At 38.5% G+C, this 23,421-nt stretch overlaps 1 protein-coding gene across 1 annotated transcript in view; it reads left to right on the top strand.

The window, feature by feature from the left end:
* ABI3BP (ABI family, member 3 (NESH) binding protein) overlaps positions 1-23,421 on the top strand; it is a 230,812-nt gene that overhangs the window by 176,795 nt on the left and 30,596 nt on the right. Inside the window, exons 21-26 of the mRNA XM_012652849.1 lie at positions 3,514-3,573; positions 5,004-5,084; positions 7,215-7,292; positions 10,554-10,619; positions 18,040-18,117; positions 20,751-20,843. Coding sequence (XP_012508303.1) covers positions 3,514-3,573; positions 5,004-5,084; positions 7,215-7,292; positions 10,554-10,619; positions 18,040-18,117; positions 20,751-20,843 — 456 coding nt within the window. The remainder of the gene's footprint in view (positions 1-3,513; positions 3,574-5,003; positions 5,085-7,214; positions 7,293-10,553; positions 10,620-18,039; positions 18,118-20,750; positions 20,844-23,421) is intronic.

The following is a 23,421-nucleotide window of genomic DNA, read 5'->3' as shown; positions in this document are numbered from 1 at the left end:
GAAAATGTTTTTCTGAATTTCCAAACAGAAGTCAGGATTTGAGACAGACTTGGGAGTCACCTGTCTACTATAGATTGTTCTTAAATCTTGGATGACATCATCCAGGAAACAGTATAGACTAAGAAAATAAGTCATAAATCAAATATTTGGGTGGCAAAGTTACATTAAAGGAGTAGGCATTAAAGGAGTTGCTGTCAAAAAAAATCAGAGGGGCCAGGTGCAGTGGCTCATGCCTATAATCCTAGCACCTTGGGAGGCCTAGGTGGGAGGATCGTTTGAGGCCAGGAGTTCAAAACCAGCCTGGGCAATAGCAAGACCCCATCTCTGCAAAAAATTTAAGAATTAGCCGGGCGTGGTGGCACGTGCCTATAGTTCCAGTTATTCGGGAGGCTGAGGCAGAAGGATCACTTGAGCCCCGGAATTTGAGGTTGCTGTGAGCTATGATGACGCCACTACATTCTAACCCAGGCAACAGAGTTGAGACCCTCTCTCAGGAGGGGGAAAAAAAAAAAAAAAGAAGAAGAGAACCTTAAAGAAGGAGTTGGGAGGTGAGGCAGGAAATGGTCTCAAGAAAGGAAGGGCGGCCAACAGGGGCAGTGAGGTGGAGGAGTCAGAAGAGGCTGCTAATGTCACTGTGCAGGTCTGGAATCCCATTATCTGAAAGCCTTGGGCCGGAGGCTTCAGAATTCAGCAATTATCAGATTTTAGAAAATTAAGAGTACTTATATCATTGATTACAAACATTAATATGTCTACAGTGAAAATTATGAATAGTCTTACAAGTCAGAATAAATAAAAGCAGATCAGTACTAGTTATGTTTTGCTGTTGAATAAGCTAAGGAAAAACTCAATTTGGGGAGTTTTTTGTAATTCAGAACTTGAGATAAGGCATCGTTGCAGGAGATCAGTGAAGCAGAAGCCAGACCACCGTGGGGGAAGGAGACACAACTGAAGGACCAGGAAGCAGAGGCAGACAAAAACTTTTTCATTAAAGAAATGAGAGCAAGAGAGGGGGTGGTTTGAAGGAGAAGCCATGTCCAGGGAATGATTACCTTTTTCAAAAAGTTGGAGCATTTGAGTTGTTTTACAGGTGGATGGGAAGGAACTCGTGGAGAAATGGAAATATGGACTAATGGATAAAAATATAAGATAAAAAATAATGGAAAGTAGAAGGCGTCAGAGGAAGTGGAAGGTAGGGTGGCCCAAGAGCACAGGGAAAGCCTGGAAAGTGGCCTCCAAAAGGAAGGGAGACCGGGGCTTCCTCTTAGACTGGACCTAAGGGTACAAAGTTAAAATAATGGAATCGAGGATCTTGAAGTGAAAAGGCTTCGTCCAGTCTACATGTTACTTTTCTAAGAGAATCAAATTCTTTATAGCCTATTGCCAGGGTAAACCTTATCATAGACTTCATATTGCACCAACTTCAACAGAGAGTAACATGTTAATTATCTTCTAACTCTATCAAAACATTCATGCATGTTCATTTACATTTGTCTGTGTTAGACATCGTCCACTCGTAATAGTCTTGTGTTAGTTCAATTTAATATACAGAGGAATGCCACATAGAGGAAAAAAAGAGAAAAAGAAAAAGCAACTTGAATTTCTTGGAGCTGTAGTGGACCAAGTAGGAGAATGATTCATATTCCTTTCCTGTAAATATTTCTATTTCTTTCCTTTCCACTGATTTCACCTGCTTTAGGAAGTCTGCTATGGCAGTTTATTAAATCATTGCTTCATGGTTAAAAGAAGAAAAGTGCCAATTACACAGCTGGAATCCACATTACCCTAGCCTAAATTCCTCAGTAAACTAGAGCAGCAGAAAGTGATGCATTTACAGTATGGTGTGTTTATTAGTAGCGTATCTCTTCTCAGCTTCTCCTTTCTTTAATCCCAGCTTCTTTTTGTGTAGTCTAGTACTATAACTACTTAGGGTATTTATAAACTACAGGCTGCTTTGAATGGTCATGACCTCTGCAGAGCCAAATTAAAGTTCCTTCTTCAACCTCCAGATAAACATTTAGTTTGATTTACAACTGGAAATTTCTCATATTTCACCATTTGAATCCCCCCCAAAAAAACTGGTACGGCAAGGTGAAATGTTCACTGTTGTAGTGGGCTTTCTCTAACTTTGTCAACCACTGCTCTTTTTGAAGTTTCCTTTTTTCTTAAAAAAAAAAATTCCAGATTTTCAAATTCCCCTGGATGTCACCTTTTAGCTCATAGAAGTTCTAATTGAGTCAAGTTTCTGTTTATTGTCAGTTTCTATAACTATAATTTATCTGGTACTTAATGGCTTAAACTAAGATCGTATATGGCATGCAAGTTAAATATGATCCCCCAAAATAATAAAAAGTTCATTTTATATAACCTATTTCTACACTAATGGTAAAGTGGTGCTTGGCACACCTCATGATACAGAAGTTTTCTTCACCTTTCTTTGGAGAAGAGTTCTAGCCTGAATCCTAATTTTTTTTCCCAGCATCATATAAGATGCAAGAAAATTACTCTGCCTACCAAAAGACACTGGTATTTATGAAATCTTTAGTGTGGTAGGAGAACTTTCCAGTGAGGGAATAAGCCTGAAGAGGACCTCCTTTTGGGGAAACTGAGTCAAAGAAGTACTTTATACTGCTCTGGGAATGAGATTTTGTCATAGAAATCTGGCAGTAACAATGGCCAAATCACACTGATAATTCCCCAAATGAGAAATAAGGTACCAAGTTTCCAATCTACTGTTTTGTTTTGCTAAAATAGAACACAAGCATTAAAAATATATTGGATATCAGGGACTGGATATGAGTAGGCCTATTCTTTAGCTGACATTTTTGTCTTTTGTTTTCATATTCTCATATGTCAAGCATGCTTGACACCTAATATACTAAAAGCCACATCACAAGGAAGACAAAAATAGCAACAGCTAGTATTTAACTAGCATTTATCAAGTACTCGCATAAACTTTACAGGTGGTATCTTCTAATGACTAGCTGATTCTTTTTGCTTTATTTCCTCCCCATAGCAACTGTCAGTGCCATTTAGAATGAAACTTTGTCCTCCTTTTAAATATTCAATATTTTTGCCTTTCTTGTTTCCTTCAATTTGTAGCCATTTTTGCATTTTATCTAAGATAATGTATTTTCTATTGCTATTAGTAGACTTATAGCATGAATATCAAGTGGCAGCTAACCACTTCAGGAAAAAACTGACTTTCTATTTTGAGGGAGACCTACCTTCTTATGTTTAATTATATTATCTATTTCCTCATTTTTTTTTCCCTCAAGAAAGACTTCAAAATGAACTGCGACAGACTTTGTTTCTGTTTTACTTCCACCAGAATCTTCCCGACACAGTGACATTTTTCCATTTTGAAAAGAGTGGTCATCTTCTCAGCTTTGGTCTTTATTGTGAAAATACTTTTGCTTCATTCATTCTTTCTGAGATTTTATATCTATAGGTTAAGTTCACCCCAAGTATGACATTTCAAGTCCACAGTGTTTTATAATCTTTTTCTTTCAGTTCCAAAAGATGTGCTCCTTCCCCATAAACCAGACCCCGAGTTCTCTCAGAGCGAACCTGGTAAATGAATTGTTTAATTTTCCCAGTTAAGAAGTATATTTTTCAAAAAATATTCTTGATATAAATATATTTTAATGGTAGTGATATGGAAGAAATATGGGGGAAGATATGGATATAAAATGTAAATTTCTTTGGGGAAAGTTTAATCATATATCTGGTTGAAAATTTTTTGCTCTGGTTAAATGAAGGAACGGTATATAATTAGTTTATTTTCCCTGGAAGTGTTTTCCTTGAATAGGAGATCATGATAAAATTATAAAACACAATTATTAACTCAGCCAACTCTTATATCATTTCAAAATGTAAATGCGACTACATTATAACTGTGAGTGTACTTTTAAGTAAAAAATATGGTGCATACTCAAAGTTACAATGAATGAAAACTTTAAAGTTTTAGTTAAACTAAGTTCCCTGAGTGGCATCTAATAGATTTTCTCATATTTATTATAGTTCTTAGAAAATGTTTAAATGATTAAATTGACGCATCTAGAAAGTACAGAAACTATTTGACTTTACCAGGTAGTAATTCTCATGAATATGTTTCTTTGGTTTGTTTTTGGCATAGTTCTGCAACCTGTTACCTTTAGAATTGAGCCGCCAAAGACGACAGTAGGTAATGATTTTCTCATACTGACCAACTCTGTTTTTCTTCACTGCCATCCAGATTGCAGATCTTTCTCAAATGATCCTGTGAAAATATCATCTCTTCTCAATCCATTTCATCATTTCATTCTCATTGTTATTCTTTCCAAAATAGAAAAGCTGTGGTTTCAATGTTGTAAAGGCTTTGCTCTGAAGACCAACTTCAGGCAGCTCATCACTGAGTCCACGCTCATCTACCTCACCTACCTCCATGTTCACAATGAGTCCACCTCACTGGTGCCATCTATTAATAGTTAATAACTATTTCTGCTGGTTTAGTGGTTCTCGGCTGTACTGTTACAACATACCAGCATGTGACAAGTTTGCAAACTGCTGCAAGTAATTACTATTAATATTGGTCAAAATACTGAAAATTGCCAGTGACGTATTTATAAAATTTAACTTGAGCAGACTCAAGAAGATTATCCCAACAATGACAATATTCTCACTCATTTTGTAATCCTATACGCTCTCTTGGGTGGGAGAGAGAGGGGGACAGAGCTCCAACTAACTGTCCAGGACTGGTTCTAACCCATACCTCATCTTAACCAGGCATTCTCATGGATTGGGTCAAGCCTAGAATATCATTTATTATGTGTCCTGGCGGAAAAACAGTTGAGAACCATTATTCTAATATTCCATAGTCACTTTCCAGAAACTTCTGTGCAACACTTAACTTTCTTCTTTCCTTTTTCTATTTCAAATGAAGGAATCTCATGTAATACCAATCTGGTCTGGTGCTGGCTTTAAATCTAAAAATTTACATCCTTGATACTTTTCTTTTGCAGCTCCTTTAGAGACACGAGACATCCCTTTTATACCTATGATTTCCCCAAGTCCTAGTCAAGAGGAACTACCAACTACTCCGGGTAAATTTTGTTTTGATATCTCAGTTCATTGATGACCTACCTTTTAGGAATTTCCCTTATAGTAGCCATAAGTACATTATGTTGGTGGGTTGTTTCCAAATAATAGAAGGTTACTTTTTACCATTATAAAAATTTCTGCTTCACTTGATACTTTTCCATTAATTGTATATTTGTCCTTTTAATATTATACTGATTTTCAATATAAAATGAGAATGTTTTAACACATCTTGACAAAATTTAAAGTATTCTAAAAAGAAAACATTCTGAAATCAATGCTGTTCATTTTTGTTGCTTTTTCTGTATTTGAAATTGCATTTGAGAAGAAAAATGAGTCGTCTAGTGTTTATTGAGCTTTTTCTGGGTGCTACGTGCAATGCTAAGTGATGTGAGTTCAAAAAACACTATTTTAAAGGTGAGTCTTTACCTTAGGGAGCTCACCCTCTAATGTGAACATGGAATTTAGTAGCAATAGTGCTGCTTCTGTGCCACCCAGCCAATGCACTATGAGTATTTTTAATTTAAGCCACATAACTCTGTGAGGTAGGTTCTATTACAGTTTAGAAAATCGAGGCATAGAGAGCTTTAAAAATTTGACTGAGGTTTAACAGATAGCGTTAGAGCCAGGACTGGAATCCACACACCCAGTTACCAGAGCTCCTAGGATTAACCCCAGTGTTATGCTACATTACCAAGAATGTGACAGATAAATGAGCAACACATTGAACAAGCAAACTACCTGGGGGCATCAGGGAAGGCTTCTCAGAGTATGTGATGTTTATACTGGGTCTTCATGTTAGAATGAGAGTTGACCAGTCAAAGATGCAAATGGTTCTTTCAAGTTAAAGACAGACGGGAGAGAGGCGCAGGGCAAGATGGCTAGACTAACCTGCTGAGTGTGAGTGGGTGGGCTCCCTGGAGAAACAAGGATGGACAGGTCAGGAGAGTTGGGTGGGATGAGCTGGACAGGCTTTTAAGGAGTTCGGCACAAATGTATTCACTGTATGGGAAAATCCAGTTTACTTGCCTCTTGGCTGAAAATGAACCAGAAAGCAAGAGTTCCAGGCTGGTGTGCGTTGGCCCCTCTGTCCTGTCCACGCTGCATCCCATATAGCTGGGTTTAAATCAGTGGCCTTATTTTCCTCCCTTTATTCCTTTCCAAATAAATCCATCCTTTGTGAGTGCCTGCTGCAATGAAGTTACTGATTACATTTTAAAATGAAATCCTTTGTGAAGAAAAAAATTAGAATTGAATAAGCAAATATACCCTGGTTACAAAATACTCATCTACTCTAACCTCGGTCTGCAGAGTCAGTGTCACCCATGATGGCAAAGTAAAAGCATTTTTTAAAAATCGCTACTAAATATGCTCATTATTTAACTTCCACTCCCTATTTATTTACTGTGTCTTGGTTTATTGGAGCAAGAACCATTATCTGCCAGTTATGACAAATACCTTTCTTGTGAGAAGAATCAGGAGAATAAAGCAGAGGAGAGAAAGAGATGTCACTATACCGTTTACACCAAGTGTTTCCTTGGATCCAGTGTGTGGCACAATGAACCGTAAAATTCACTATGTTTGTACAATGTAATATGGGGGCGAAAATGTTACCATAAGTAATTTTTTTATTTTGTCAGGAGGAACGTGGCCACATGTCAATGAATATACACTCTGATTTTCACATGAGGAAAATAGAAGAGCATTTCTTCTTATGTGGTGTAAATACACATTTTTTCATAGGATATATTTACTTTCCAGCTCACCTAAATGATTTGTGGAATTTAGGGGTTAGGGAGGAGACGTGGCAGAGATAAATACATCAAGACAGGGGACTTCCATACATGAGCCACATCCAAGAATAGCCACAACCAGTCATGAAATGATGATCCTGAGCTAAAAGCTCTCAGAAATTCTTATAATAATCATTAAAATAATAGCACAAGGCAGCAAATATAACATGAGAGTTATTAAAATGTACGACTAAGTTTGAGTTGTTATGATGACTAGGCATGTTTTTAAATGCAATTTATCCTTTTATCATCGCCTGGGGCAGAAAAGAGCATGGGATTTTTTTGGTCAGGCTTATAATGATAATTATTTAAGACAAGCTATTTTATTGTGTTTTTCTTCAGAAGAAACAGACCAATCCACCCAAGAACCCTTCGCAACTAAGATTCCACGAACAACTGAATTGGCAAAGACGACTCAGGGTAATAGTATTTACCCACCTCTAGATAGTAACTTTTCCTTATTTACTTTTAATCAGGAAAAAAAAAATTCAGAATGTCATTTCTTATCACAGTGAATTGATTTTTCTCATTTCTTAGGTGAAGGACATCAGCTAAATCTGAATATTTGTGTGAATATAAGTTGAATGTACGGAAGACCAGTTCTTTAGTCAGAGATTTGCCTTTGAATGTATTATTGATGGCTTGACCCCCGATAACTAAGAATGAAAGCTCTCATTCCCCCTCCCCATGTTTGACCTTAGTTTGCCTCATTTTCCATATTTGATAAATAGGAGCCTTTATAATCTTCCTCTTTCCCCTTTTTTTTTTCCTTTCTCCCATGTTCCCCACGTGATGAAACATTGATATTGTGGGCTGAGAAATCCATTAACAAGAAAAAATCATTTTTGAAATTATGATAATATTTAAACATCAAGGGAAGTGTTCTCTGTGATTTCTTTTATTCTTCCCTGTGATTTCCTACTTTTATTTCTTTTCTGTGATTTCCTATTTTGGGGGAGGTGAACTCACCTACACAAAGCTCTATCTCATCTTCATATTCTCTCAGAAGTCCTTTCCTTTTTATGTTTGTCTATCCTGCTAGGGTTATAACCACTGTGGATTTCCGATCCTTCAGTGGGTTTTTGTAATGACCCCTTTTGCCCATCTCTACCTCGATTAGATGGTCGGACTCCAAAAATAAGACAAAAAAACCAAGCAAGCTTTTTTTTAAGGAGCTAGAAGACAAATAAGTGTATGCTACCCATTATCAGTACTAATTTGAGAGGAGAAGTTTGAAATAATAAGAGGAAATGATAATGAAATCAAATTTTAAGGTATCTATTTTGTCAATGGAGTAATATTGGTTCTAAAGAAACATGACTACGAAAGATTCTCTATGGTATAGGACAGTTCCTTTAAATCTTCTGAATCTTTTTTATTTGTTTGATTTAACTTTTTATTATATTTTAAATTTTATTAAATTTTTGTTCACTTTTTATTTATTTATAAATATATGTGGAAGTCAGAGGCATGATGATGGCAGCCCTCCCCCAACCCCATTTGCAGCTTCAACAATTAACAGCAGGTGGTCTGTTGTGTTACATCCTGTCCCACCTTGATCTTTGTATGTTTATTATTTTGTGTTTTTGCAAATCTCTTTACTATCTGGTTTAATAGGAGATAGCTGGGCTCTCATCATCAAACGCAGTGTTTTTATAGCAAAATATGTGGATATTTACCATAAGCAGGATAAATAAAGACTCTCATCCATCTCAGGGTATGTTGCCAAATGAAAAAAAAATGATTTTGGCTTTTTAGAGTTTTATGGATTTCAGAATTGAGGTTAAAAGATCATAGGACTACTCTTTCCTTGTTTTGCTTTTTTTTTACCTTAATGGGAATGTCAATATTGTGTCACCATTACTAGTGTATGTGGAATTTTTATTAAATTCCTTCTGAAATATTTTTTACATATAAATTTCACAGTTAATTGTGTATATGTGCAAGATCTTTTATCATTATATGAATTGTCTTAACATATTTGTATGATACATTTTAATTTTTTTCTTATATTCTTAGCCCTTTTTTTGTTTTTATGTTTAAAACTGAAACCCTAGAGCCATGTGTTAGTTGATGATGAGCTGTATGAGTAACTCACAACCTAAACTTAAATTATATTTCATCTTTTTACAAAAAGTTCTTTTCAGATTAAGTAAAGGCCATGGAAAAACTAAAACAAAAATTCTGATTCTGGGGCTCTGAAACAATGAATGATTATTTCTGCGCTCTCCTCTGAGTCTCTTTCCCATCCAAAGTTTTAAAATTCATGTATGTCTAGAATGAGAGAAGAACCATGAACCCTGTATTTTTTTTTGTTATTATTAAGCAAAAGCAATCTAACATGCAAAGGGATTTACATGAAAAGCTAAAATAGGTTAAATTGACAGGGACTCCTACCACTGTCAAATAAAATTGAAGAACAATATTTGCAAATCATCATCAGGCATTTTAGGGTCTGTGAGAATTAATATTTATAGCAACCTCTGTTCATTCTGCTTATTACACTTCAGAAGGCCCAGGCTAACCCTATAGAGAATTTCAGTACCTATCTGCTGTTGGCCTGCAGCATAGCAAAATCCTGCTCATCACAATTTTTACATTGGAAATTTATAAATGAGCTACATTATAACCTATTTCACAGGCATTTTTTTTTTTAACTTGATGGGCAAGGCATTGCTGATTTATGGTTACATAAACACCCACTCAAGATGTGAACAAAATCATCAAGATGGTGTAATCTACTTACACAGTTTGCAAGAAAATTTTTTCTAGTCTTGGCTAAAGAAGCATTACCAAGAAAGTTGATAGGAAGAGCCAGTGTCTGGTTAGGGGGGCAGGGGCAGAGGAGAGCAGGGGTAGGAAGAACAAATTCCAGGATGAATGCACAATTTAAAAACCTTAGGAAGCAAAAATTGTTCAGCAGGTTTTCACAAAATCGCCTGTGTATAGTGGTCGCCCACTCTTCCATTCATTCATTCAGCAAGTCTTCGTTAGGAGTTCTTCCCGTGCAGGCCCTGGATGGCAGGGCCAGAAAGCAACGAGGTGGTCCCAGGGCTTATCTGAGTTCTTCCTCTTTGCTTGCCCTTTCTTGATGGACAGGGCACCAGATGTCATTTGTTCTCGTTTCTACTGCATTGTGGATCACACTGAGTATTTATTCATTTCAGGCTTTACGAGCAAAGACAATTTGATAGAGATCACATGTTCCTACTCTTTTCTTCTTACCCACCTTAACATTGATTTCCCTTTTTACCTTTAATATTGCTTGTCTTCTCTGGCAAAATAATGTCCCAGAGTGACTCCTTACTGAGAGACGTGGATGGATAGGTGGATGGGTGGACAGGCAGACGGATGAATGGCTTATGTGTTTATAATGTAAAGCAACCATGTGGTAAAATGAATGCTCCTGCAAAACATGGACTGCATAATGATAATCCTTAACACACATTACAAATGACCTACCTCATTGAGACTATGTGCATCTTTAATTTTCAGTCATGAATATTTTCACCTGTTTTATTTTCCTTTAGCATGAAGTCTGTAATGCATAATTGAGAATTTCAGAACACTCTTTCTACTTCCAAGCAAATTGTACGAGTTGTTGGTACCGAGGGTGCTAGATCTCCATTCAGTGGACTTTGGAGTGTTGGTTATTAAATATGAAGTGTTTCCTTCTTTCAGCACCACACAGATTGTACACTACTCCCGTGAGGCCCAGAACACCAGAGAAACCACGCATCAGACCTGGTAAGTTGTTTCTCTTTCTCTGATGGCCTAAATAATCCGAAGGCTGGGAAAGATATGAAATGGATTGAAACAACCAAATATACCAAAGGGGGGAATATATTCTTAACTTGCAATAAAGGACACAAAAAATTCTGATCCTTGTGGATAAGTGGAGAGGTACTGATGCCACTTCCACTTGTCCATGGAAGTCACAAGACTTGACTGAGGTTTTTAAGGATGATCAGAATCGGAGGCCATTATGAAACTTTAGCAATATAAAAGTATTTTTAAAATAGTGTTTGTGTATAAATCACACACATCCCTTTAATTTTCCATGACACTTACAGAGATGGCATACAGTTAGCTATGACTTGATATCACTTACTTTCAAATGTTATTTTTCTCTTAAGAAAAGATGGTCCTTCTCAATATAAAAAGGCTCTCAGAAAATATTTTTATTGATTCCTTTAGAGGATAAAAAAATTGTCACAGATTCTATACAGCAAAAATAAAGTTATAATTATATATTGGGAAATAATTTTAATTTACTAAATTTTCCAAAGGTCCTAGAATCTCCCTCACTGGGGGTTGTTTAGGAAAAAATTAACTTGGAGGGGCTGATTTGACTCATGTGATTAAATCCCTCCTATACTAAAGCACAAGTTGGATCAAAGACTCTGGTATTTTCTGTCCTTTTTCTCTGTGATTTTAAGGAGTCTTCTTAAAGTTCTAAATGCTGAAACTCATTTACAAATGAATGTTGAGTGTATCTCCAGGCACGTGAAAGAACAAATGATTTTTTTTTAATATTCTTTGGTTTGTGGAGAGCCCATATATGTTGCTATAATCCTCTAACTTCTAAAGGTAATTAGGCACAGAAATCTTTTATAAGTAAATGTATCCCCGTGTGACTTTTGTGTCATAATAGCTGTTGAAAGCTTAATGTGTGGCTGGCTACAGTAAACACTTCTACAAAATAATGAAACAGTAACAATAACAGCTAACAGTGATTGTTTGCCATGTGAGGTACAGCTGAGGAAGCTAAGGCACTGAGAGCAATTAGAATGTGGATTCAAAGGCACATGCAATGTAACTCCAAGAGTTTACTCACTTAGGCACAATACACTTAGAGCTCCTCTTTAAAGAGTCTTCTAAATGGACTACAAAATAGGTAACCTCTTAAAGTTTTGGCGATGCTATGGCTTTCTACAGAGCAGGAGAGAAATTTAAGTGATTTCATCAAGTTCTGTATTTGACAATGGACTTGTGCAAGGACTATTATAATGAAACATCTGCACCTAGAGACTCCTATGAAAGGACTGCCAATTCATGAGTTATGAATTGACGTCTCGACAAATAAATATATTTCAAGTTTTGGTTTTTTGTTATTCATTAGACATATGTAGTCCTGATCTTTCTTCAGATCCCTTTCAGAATGTATCTAATGCTTATAAATGAAGCAAGATATTTCCCACTTATATAAATTCCCTTGTTTGTTATTTTTTCAAGTCAAGTATTAAAGCCCAGTGGTCACCTAAGAGTACAAATTCATCTCTCTATTCCCAAATTCAAGTTTATGATTTTTGTACCAGAATGTGGTTTCTATTTTCTGAACCATATTTTTTGGTAAGCCATCATTTTTTATTACGTAGTTAAATGACTTTCAGTTCTCTAGGAAGTTTTGTTTTCCTTGGCTACCAATGTTTAGTAAGAAAATTTCTGAATTATTTATTTCTCATTTTATTGTAGTTCTGAATAGGACAACTACAAGACCCACCAGACCCAAACCCAGTGGGATGCCCAGTGGGAATGGAGTGGGAACAGGTAATGATCATAAATGTATTCCTTTTTGATCTTGTCAAAACTACAAATCTTATTATTCAACTTTTATGATTTTGTTGAATTCACATTTCAATTTCCTTTTTACCAGTTTTGGAAGCTCTTAGTAAAACTATAATTGAAAAATATAACTCATTCCAAAATCAAAACTTCAAGTGTCTCTGAAAATATTAAAGAAAAAATTTTCACTTTTCTAAACCTAGTCCACTAAATTAATTATACTGTATACAGTTTTGCTTCCTAAAAAAATCCTGATTAAATATGAATTGTTGAATGAAAATAATAAAAATAGCTGTTTTTCCTACTTTCAAAATATTTTCCATACACAAGCTGGTCTTTGAACTGTAATTACTTGGGTTTTAAGTTTATAATTTTACAAGTACCATTATATATTTTTAAAGACCTGCATCTGTTAGCAATCTGGAATACGAAATTTAAACAAGAAGAAACAGATTTAACCACAGCAATTAACAATTGGTTACCCTGGTTATAGTCATATTAATGTTTTCAAAGCATCCAGCTTAAGCTGACAAAGCCTGAATCCAGTCAGATCTATGGGAGTAGGTATCATTGTAGAAAAACTAGAATACTGATCTGTGATCTGACAAAAGTTCAAACACTCAATTTACTCCATGGTTAAATGGTAGTTATTAGATGCCTTAACAAAGGATTGTATTATTCCCTTGAAATATTTTTAATAGTATAAATTTTGTGCTTATTTATGTTAAAAAGCATGAAAATTAAAATTTATTTAGCACATGTATATTTGGTCAACCTATGATGGTTCTCTAATGAGAAGGGGATATACATAATACCTAAAGATATTTAGTCTAGGTTTGTTTTACAGTGTGTTTTTTTGTACTGGTATCTGAAATTCTAGAAATTCTCTTCAAACCAAATAATGAGGCCAATGCTATAAATTCCTGACTCATGAAAAGCAAGGAAGCATTCCAGTATCTCAGATGGTCCTTTTATTCATCCCAACTGTGGGATTAGAAATAATTTCTCAGATTGACATAAACAATCTGGCTGTAAACAAAGCCACCTTCTCTCAGATCCTTTTGGGAGGAAGGTAGGGCAAATTGTTTAATATTCAAATAATTCTTGGAAGTTGTAAATAAGTAAAAATAGAAGAAAGCACTTAGAAGTCAACAAAGCAAATGAAAGAATAAGTACAGAAGCTACAAAGCCATTAACCTTCAGTATAATCAGACATTGATTCTCATTAGGAACATGCTGTCTTTCAGAGGGGAAACAAAGTGTTGTTATATTTTATCTTATCAACAATATAAACATTTTTCCAAAGCCACTAGTATCACAAATGGGTCTCTATTACCTCTGTGTACACATAGTCAACTTTGTAATAATAACTTATCCAACTTAGCTTTGGAAGAATAATATCTTGTATCAGGGCTTCTTCAATTTAATCAGCCAATTACTGGTAGAAATTGGGCTGGTGGACACAGGTAGACAAAACTGAACTCACTGTTTCCCCTTTCCTTACTCCATCTTCCTCCCCAGACAAACTTTGTTATACCTAGTCTGTATTCCATTGTCTATCTATTGGGTTCCCCTGTCAGGGAAGGACTTGCTGCCCACCTGCAGGGAGTGTGGTCACCAGACAGCATCCAGCTGTCATCTCCTTCAGGGTAAGCCTCAGCTGAAATAGCCTTGAATGGAGGTCTGGGTGGTACATCTTCATGTCTAATAATGCATAACAACCAAAAGGAATTTACCCCAAGAATGCAAGGTTGGCTTAACATTCAAACAAATTAATGCAATTCACCACATTAACAGAATAAAGGAGAAAAAACCACATGATCACCTGAGTAGATGGCAAAAACAACCATTAGAAAAAGTTTTAAATTCATTCATAATGAAAACTCTCAGCAAATTAGGAATAGAATGAAGTTTCCTCAATCTAATAAAAGGCATCTGTGAAAAGCCTACAACTAACATTCTACTTAACAGTGAAAGAATGAATTCTTTTCTCCAAACATTGAGAATACAGCAAGGATTCCTACTTTCAACACTTCTAATGAATATAATAGTGACCTTTTATCCAATGCACTAGTAAGGAAATGAAGTAAATGGCATAAAAATCAGAAATTACAGATAACATGATTATCTATGTAATCAGTTGCTTTCACAGTACAATGGCAGCGTTGAACAGTTGTGACAGAAACCATATGGCCCACAAAGTTAAAAATATTTTCTGTCTGGCCCTTTAGAGCAAAAGTTTGCCAACCCATGTGCTAGACAATCTCTCTCACTTTCTCCCTGAAGAAGGAAGCTGCGGAGTGTGTGGCTATTCTTTCACTCAAACAATGAACATTTATTGAAGGCCCGTTGTGTGCCAGGCAGAGTGTAATTCTGAAACCATGTCAGTACGTGTGCTTTGGAAGATATCGTTAAATACCTGAGCCGCGAACTCCTTCCTCTACACCCTAATGAGGAAACCACAGTTTACTACCCTCGTGTGTGTGTGCTTCACAGTGAGAACCCAGACTCCTTGGGCTGAAAAATGTGTTTTTCTGGGCTGTGACTAAATCGTCCCGTCTGCTGGCTCACCGCCCTTGGCTTTTTAGCCAGGTGCTAAGATTTGGGGACAAGGCTGAGGAAGCCAATCATCCATAAATATCACCCCTTTTCAGTCACAGGGAATGGAGTCGCTGATAGATTTAAAAATTGATTCCCAATTTACTGTGTGTGTTTGCAAAGTTTTTGTTACCATGGTTAAAAATACTCAAACTGTTACTTCATTTTGGACAACAAACTGCTAATGGGTGAACTGTATAAATCCAGAGATTTTTGGAGAACTCCCCTAGGGCAGTTGGAGGCTCACGCTGAGGCTCACATCTTGATGCTTACAGAGATGATTCTGCCCTTCAGAAGATGTGTCCATTAATCCTGCCTGAGGGAAAAAGAATTCAGGTCACAGCCAGGGCCAGACTGTTAGACTGGGTGCCAATTCCCGAGGATTCCTTCTCTGCAGTGTCGCTCTTCCTGGTTCCTCCTCTCTCTCCCCATTGCCTCTCTGCTACCTTTGGCCTTTATTTGCTCTCCTCTGACTCAAGGCAACAGATGCTCACTGGCCTCTCCAGTTCTGGCCCAGGCAACAAGCCCAAAATGTAGCTGGTCCCAGAGAGGCAAGACCAGAGCTAGAGCTCAGTCTCCTGTCCCTAGATCTTTCCACTGAGCCCCTGGCTACCTTTGGCAGGGCCCTTCCCAGTGTTTTCCTACACCACTGCCCTGTGTTCACTTCTAAAGGATGAAGAAAGTCTAGTTCAGCATCTGGTTATCGATTTGGGTACTTACATCTAAGGATCATAGCAGTATAATGTTCTGTTTCCATCTATGCAGGAAGTGACAGAAAATGGCTGGTTTCTTCCAGTTTCTCCCTTGATTAGAAAAGAGGTCAGGGGAATTTGTATCCTTGGTCTTATGCATAAAGTAACCCTGTAGAATTTCAGATTCTCTCCAGGGCTTCTAGTCTCTAATTCACCAGCCCCTTTAGGTACCTACCCTGTGGCTTGGTGGATCTGCATGTGTCCAGTTGGGGACCGATGTTAGCCTTGGACTATTTCCTGAGTCCTGCACTCTGGTGGCGTGGCTGGAGGACACATGCTTGCCAGCCATGGCCCTGTAGCCTTCACACAGTGATGGCAGCTCAGCCTACCCAAGAGACAGAGTAGAGGGCTCTAAGGCTCTAGTCACTTGATCATTGTGAGTAATGGAAGGAAGAAAACAATTAGAGGAAGATCGAAAATACTTTGTGCTATGCCGCTTAGTGCTTAAGAGATAGGCTTTGGAGCCAGGCATATCCCAACACGGAATCCCAGTGGCTGTGAGACCTTGGACAAGCTGCTAAATCTCCCCTTGCTTTGGGCTTCCTTATCTGTGGGACATGAATAGCATCTCCCACACAGAAGGGTTGTAAGGGTCAAATCAGATAATGAATATGTCAGTGCTTGCACAGTATTGGATCAAAATACTTTGTTTTTCAAGGGGTAGAAAGATTGGGAGAAAAGGCTGTGAAGAAGGATCTACCCAAGCCACACATAGCCTACTAGCCTTATAGACTATATACATTTTTTTTACCTTCAAGAAATAGCGGTAAATCAAACCTCACCAAGCCAAGTTACCCCAGTGACACAAATGGAAGTATTTTCCATTCGCTTTGCCATTCTCAGAGTATCCACTCAAATGAGCCATTTCCCTGGCCCCATTACCTCTGACAGTGGGACACAGGAAGAAGACTAATGAGCCATTTGTTTGTGCCACGCCTGTGGGATTAGCCATAAAATAGTCATTGTATACAGAGACACTTTTTTTTCTACCACAAATAAGCAAGCTTTAATTTGTGATTCCATATAACCATTCTCCGTGGTTTTATATCTTATCTCTTATTCAAGCAGCAGGGGGTATGGGATTGCAATATAGGGTTTATCTCCCAAATTTCATAATTTAATGTGAAAACATCATCTAATTTTTGGCAAGCAAAGCTTCTGTGGTATATTCAATCAAGGTATCTGCCCACCCATTAAATGAGATTGAGTATGTAATGTCCCTACACAGGCTCTGGACCATGGTGCACCCTCAAAACAAGGTGTTGTCATTATCTTTGTCATGTGGTTGTCATTGTTAATGTACTAACTAGTATAATAATTAAATGTTTCATTCTTATTTTTAATATGTAAATTGTAGTCAAATCCTCAAAGTAGTATGGATTCTTTTTTAGGACAAGCCATTATATCTAAAGCTATTTTTACTATTTACATTCTAAAAATGTCTGTTTCTATTATAATGAAGACTATCAGCCATATAAGGGAAGATTATTTTATAAAAGAATAATTTTTAAAAATAGGATGAAACCAAATTGGTTCCCTTTACCCTAGAATAACTACCCAAAATCGAAGCCTAGGTGTCTAGGTGAATGGCTGAGTAATAATCACTGGATTGTTTGAGGGATTTAGGAGACAAAATGCCACAGAAATTTTTAGATCAGTTTCTTCCAAATAATATTTGGAGTTCTAGGCCTGCCCAGGACTAATTTACAGATCCCAAAGGTAAAGATCATTTGTGGCCTCAGCAGCCTGATAGCCAGTGCTTCTCCAGGAATGTTTTTAAAGTCAATTCAGTAAGTATAAACCCAAACACATTGAAATTCTAAGGTGTTTTGTATGCATGTGTGTGTTTTTTTAATGGGAATGGAGGGGTTGGGTGAATTTTTTTTTTTAAACTACAAAATTTACCCATGAATATTGGCAAAAAGTGGCAAATCAACACAGATGAAATTCTCCTTGGGGAGGCAATATCACCCAGGAAAGACAGTGTGGGATGAGTGTTGTTGAAAACCACAATGCACAATCAAATGCTAAGTCTACAGAGAAAATATCACAACCAGTGAATGCAGGGTTTTGAATTTTTTCTATAGCCAGATAGTAGAAGCCAATTAAAGTGTCTGGACACAAGAGCATCAGTGCCCCTGCTCTGCAAAGAATGCACATTATTATTGGCAACTCCACCAAGTCTCCATGGAAAAGAATGTTTAGTGCATTTTTGCCATATATTTATTCCCTCTCGTTATCTCTGCTCATAGGGATCAAACAAGCACCTCAGCCATCAGGTTTTGATAGAGATGTGTTGGTGGACTCATACCACTCCACAAAAAGACCAGGTAAGGAACAAGATGCTGACTCCCTTATGGCAACTCAGCCCTGAAACTTGAACAGTAACTGCAGTGTCATTGTTGCAGAAAAAACAGCAACGTCCACATAGCCGCAAAGTGTCAGAACCAGGCAAACAGTGCATGAGTATTGCTAGAAAACCATTTGAAATATTATCTTTAGGGGAACGAAAAGATCCCTGTACAGAAATCAAATGTTAATAAGAACCAAATGGGGTACTACTTTAATAATTACTTTCTATAATATTCTAAGGGATCATAATGAACAAATTCTGCAGAATCACCATGGGTTCTAGTTTTTAATCATGTTTAAGCTTTACTCTTCTGTGATTCATTGCAATATCCTTTTGCCTGAAAGAATTATTTATGTTCCTGATTTAAGAGTATGCTCTATGTAATAGACCAAAAGTATGACGCTAGTGACTTGGAAATCTTTGCACTGAATAAGGTCTCTCCTTTGTTTGTTTGTTTGTTTGTTTGAGACAGAGTTTTGCTCTGTCACCCTGCGTAGAGTGCAGTGGCATCATCATAGCTCACTGCAACCTCAAACTCCTGCCTCAGCCTCCCAAATAGCTGGGACTAAGGCATGTACTAACACGACCAGCTAATTTTTCTATTTGTGGTAGAGATGAGGTCTCACTCTTGCTCAGACTGGTCTCAAACTCCTGAGCTCAAGCAATCCTCCTGCCTTGGCCTCCCGGAGTGCTAGGATTACAGGCGTGAGCCACCGCACCTGGCCTAAGCTCTCTCTGCTTTTTTTAAAAGAATACTGTGAGACCTACTCTGGTATCTTAATGTCCCAAATGTTACCACTCCCCTGAACACGCACACTCTTTCTCTTCTCTCTTTTTCTCTTCCTAGTATTACAGGCAGTACTTTATGCTACAGGGCATTTTCCTGGATTGATAATTTTATTTGAAGATTTTAAAACCAACATATGTTATGCAAAAAAAGAGATAAATTTTTAAGCTATAACACAAGACAAAAATTTGGGTTAAAGTGGACTGCTCCAAGTATCTTTAGCCTTGCCAACCTTTGTGCAAAATGGATACCGTTGTGCAAATTATAAAAAGGTGCCTCTCGATCCCACCCTTTAAGCAGACCAGTTAGAAAAACATGTCCTTTCTCAGGGCTGGAGCTGGAGCTCATGGGTGAGTGAGCAGAGCGGCTTCCACTCTTACTGCCCTGGCCTGGTGCAATAAACAACCACAACCGCTCATAGTGACCCTGCTCTGCACAGACAAAAGCTTGTTGTTTCTGCCATCAGAGTTACTTCTATGTAATCACTGGAGAAGTTCTGAAGGTGTTTGTTTAATTGTAATTACATAACAGAGCTGGAGATGGGGTGGAATATCCACAGAAGGAGAAATTATAAGCTTTAACAATGTAAGCTAAAATGGTGTGTCAACCTAAAATAATCAAAAGAATCAGAATCCTTTTTTGTCAAAGTTTGAGGATGAACTGCCCAGGAAGCACAGATTCCAAAGAACATAAGTCAGAGTTCCAAAATGTAGAAGTTTGGAATCACTCATACAAAGCTTGAGGAAGTTTAATGGAATTTCAACATCTATGATGTTGAAATTTCATTAGTCAAGGTAGTCTTTTCATTAGTCAAGGTAGTCTTTTTCTTTTGGGAAATATATATTTAACATTCCACAGAAGATGTAACTGTCATGGGCACCATCTGATCTGAGTTAGGCACAGGACAATAAATAAGGCAGTTAATCCATAACAAAGATCAGTGATTAGAAGGGGAGAAGTCTGGTTTCTAGTCTCTCCTAGTCATTTATAGAACAAGAACAATGAGAAAGAGAGTTAATCTATAATCTACAAAGCAGAATTGCAAACATGCTATGTGACTCAGTTTCCAGGGCTTAACTTCTTCCTTGGCATAATAAATTTAGAGGATCCTAAAATTTTATTTTCTTTAACAGGTATAAGAAATTGAAATCTCAAAATCAAAGACAACTGGGGATAATAAAGTTTAGAAACCATTAAATCTATGTGAAAAACAAAAGTCGTTAAATTCTGCATATCTATACAGCCTTTCAAAAGGCAGACATACCACTATGCAGATGTCCCCTGGTGTCCGGAGGAGATTGGTTCCGGGACTCCGCTCAGATACCAACATCTGAGGATGCTCAATATGCTTACATAACCTATGCCCATCCTCCCGTATGCTTTAAATCATCTCTAGATTACCCATAATACCTAACACAATGTAAATGCTGTGTGAATAGTTGTTATACTGTATTTTTTTGTTATTTTTATTGGTATATTGTTACTTTTATGGAGTTTTTTTCTGAATATTTTTCATCCACCATTGGCTGAATCAATGGATCAGGAACCCGCAGGATACAAAGGGTCACCTGTATCAACTGTGTTTTCATCTATAATTAGAAGATACGTTTTCCATATATTAATGTGCTTTGTTATCTCTGGGTACATTACCAACATTAGTCTACGGGAATATCAATATATTACTCATATGCACTTTTCTGCAGATTTGCTGTCATCCAACTGCTACTTATCAAACATTTTTTATTAAAAAAACCTGTGATTTTTGTGTAGTGAATTCTTATGGTGGCTTTATCTGTAATATAATCTCTTGTCCACAACCCCAGGCACTCGCCGCCCACCCCTGCCACCCAGACCTACACCCCCACGAAGGAAACCGTTACCACCAAATAACGTCACCGGGAAGCCAGGAAGTGCAGGTACGTTCATCATATACCTTCCTTCTCTCTCCATGATTTCAGTTTTACGAGCCAACCGCAAGCCCTTCTTGGCATGCTAGCTCAGGCAGAGGACAAGCCACTGGAGTGTGTAACGCGTGCTTGTGTTGGCCTGGAGACCAAATACTGTAAATGACAGCTTTGAGGACTCATAACCTGACTTTTGAATGGCAGAGTGAAAGAAATCATCCCTCTGCATCTAGACCAGTTTGCTTCTTAGAAGTCTGTGTTCTTGGACCCTAGATTGAAGCTGACACAGGCCCATCAACAAGTGGCTTATTTGGACAGGATGCTGTAACTGCCAAGCCCCAGGGGCAATGGAAAATGTGATGCCCTGTCATCAACTCATCATTCTGTCTCCTGAAATGAAATCCTATACATCTCACTGAAAGCTACCCTGTCCAACATCCTTCCTGCCAGCCCCAGTATTACAGTACTCAGGGGACAATTTGGGAATAAAATATGTCACTGAGCAGACCTACCCTGTGCAACCAGGCAGGGATGTGTTTAGGAGGCAAGCCACCTCTCACCTGCAGGCCTCCCATATGTTGCTCCCCAGCAGGGAATGACTCCTCCCAGGCCTGGGATACACATACTTCATCCTTTTCTTAAAGAAACCTTCCCTGACTCACCAAGGTAGTCTTAGCATTGCTTCTCTGTTCTACGTGTCCTTGACATACACCTCTGTTAGAGCAAAGAGCAAATTGTTTTAGACCTGTTTGTTTGCATACTTGTCTTCCCCTACCAGACTGAGCTCTGCGATGACAGAGTCCTTGATATATTTTCTCTGACTTCCCAGAACCAAATCCAGTGCTTAGCACATAGAAGATATTCGATAGGTAATAACTGAGTGAATAAATGGATGAATGTAAGAGTCAGTGAAAACTGACCCAGGTAAGAGGAAAGCTTGGCCTCATTTCTATTAAGGGCTCTTCCCCCAGGACCTGCCAGCAAACTGCAGCCTGTTCCCCATCTTTCCTCCCTCTCCCCAAATCTCCACTTCCTACATATTTTGCAGGTGGAATCAAGATATGCATAAAAGTGTTAAAGACAGCTGTGAATGATAAAACTGATGAGGATTTACATGAAAGGGGTGGCTGCCACTCTTCACAGGATGAAAGGAGGATATTGTGATGGAGCTTTTATGATGTCTCTTACGCACAGTGAATTCTATCTAGATGGTTTTCCCCATGGGCTGGAGCCCCACACCCATGCTTCTGGTGCCTTTGTGAGTCAAGGCCCAGGGACTTGGCCTCCTCCCCATCTATTGTAACCTGGGGCAGCTGTTATTTGAGCTCCAGTGGCCTTTGGGTCAGACTGGGTGTGTCACAGACTGATGTCTGAGTGTGCCCATGGAAAACTTGGGGGGCCACTCCCACAGAGCTCCCCTGTAAGCCTGTGTGTCTTCAACTACAGTTTGAGGGCCTTGGTCAGTTAGTGTAGCTTTGGTACAGCCTGGTCAGCCTGAAGAAAAACCATAAACACATTCCACTTCTGAGATGAGGTCTGGTCCCAGCTCCACACCTCCCATCCCCTAGCCCCCACTGCTAACTCAGAGGAACTCTCTCATTGAAGAGGCAAACAGCAAACAAGGGCAACTGTAGAAATCTGGCCTGATTCACATCACAGAAAGCATATCCTGAATTCCAACTACACATCTGGGAGTCCTCCGAGAGGCTCTCACATGTGCCTATGAACACATCTGCCTCTTGTCCCCTATCTCCGGATCTACCAAGCCTTCCCAGTTCCACTGTCCCTGCCAGAGTAAAAATGCCCTGCCGGCATTTCCTGCTTCCCCTGGCAGCTCTGAAGAGCTTGTTGGGGCCACACAGTGCAATATGCCACCCGTCTTTTGGTGGCCTATTCCCAGTAAGACCAGGAGCATGAGCCCCCTGGGGCTGGACTTGAGGCCCTTCTGACTGACTCAGCCGCAGTGCCATGCTGGGCCACAATCCTCGGTCAGTCTTGTCTCCCTTGACTTCTGTTGCCCGAGAATGACTCTTTCTTCCAGGAGGAATATGAAATCCAATCTAGCGTCCTCTCTACTCATAATACCCAGACTTGCCTGGACCTTGGGATGGATCCAGTTTTCGAGACTTACAAGTGTTTCTAGAGTAGAGGAGTCACTGTTAATGCAACAAGTCAGATAGCACCATACGGGCCACCAGGCCAGAATCACAGACATTGCGCTAGGGATCTTTTTCCTCCTTCTCTGGCCAGCTCCCATACCGGCCAGTGAGTCTCCTGGCCATACCGTGTCCATCCCGTCCACCCAGTCCCACTGCTTCTGCCGGAGTTCACCTCCCCTTCCCTTGCTTACACGGTACCCTGGACCCCTGACGTCTCTCTCTCACCAGGCTGTGCCCTAACCATCCATCCTGTCATCTTATCATGTTACTTCCCTATTGAAAATCAGTCCGTCCTTATTACCTAAAAATAACATCCAAATCCACAAAATACAAGTTGTTTCGTGATCTAACCTGCCCCCACTCTCAGCCCTGACTGCATTTCTGGGCCCTCTCCACCCTCACCCCTTCAAATTAAACACACCTAGCTGTTT

This window comes from Propithecus coquereli, unplaced genomic scaffold, assembly GCF_000956105.1.
Source record: "Propithecus coquereli isolate 6110/MARCELLA unplaced genomic scaffold, Pcoq_1.0 Scaffold40, whole genome shotgun sequence".
In the NCBI taxonomy this organism is placed as follows: Eukaryota; Metazoa; Chordata; class Mammalia; order Primates; family Indriidae; genus Propithecus; species Propithecus coquereli.
This window is presented reverse-complemented; position numbering and strand designations above follow the sequence as displayed.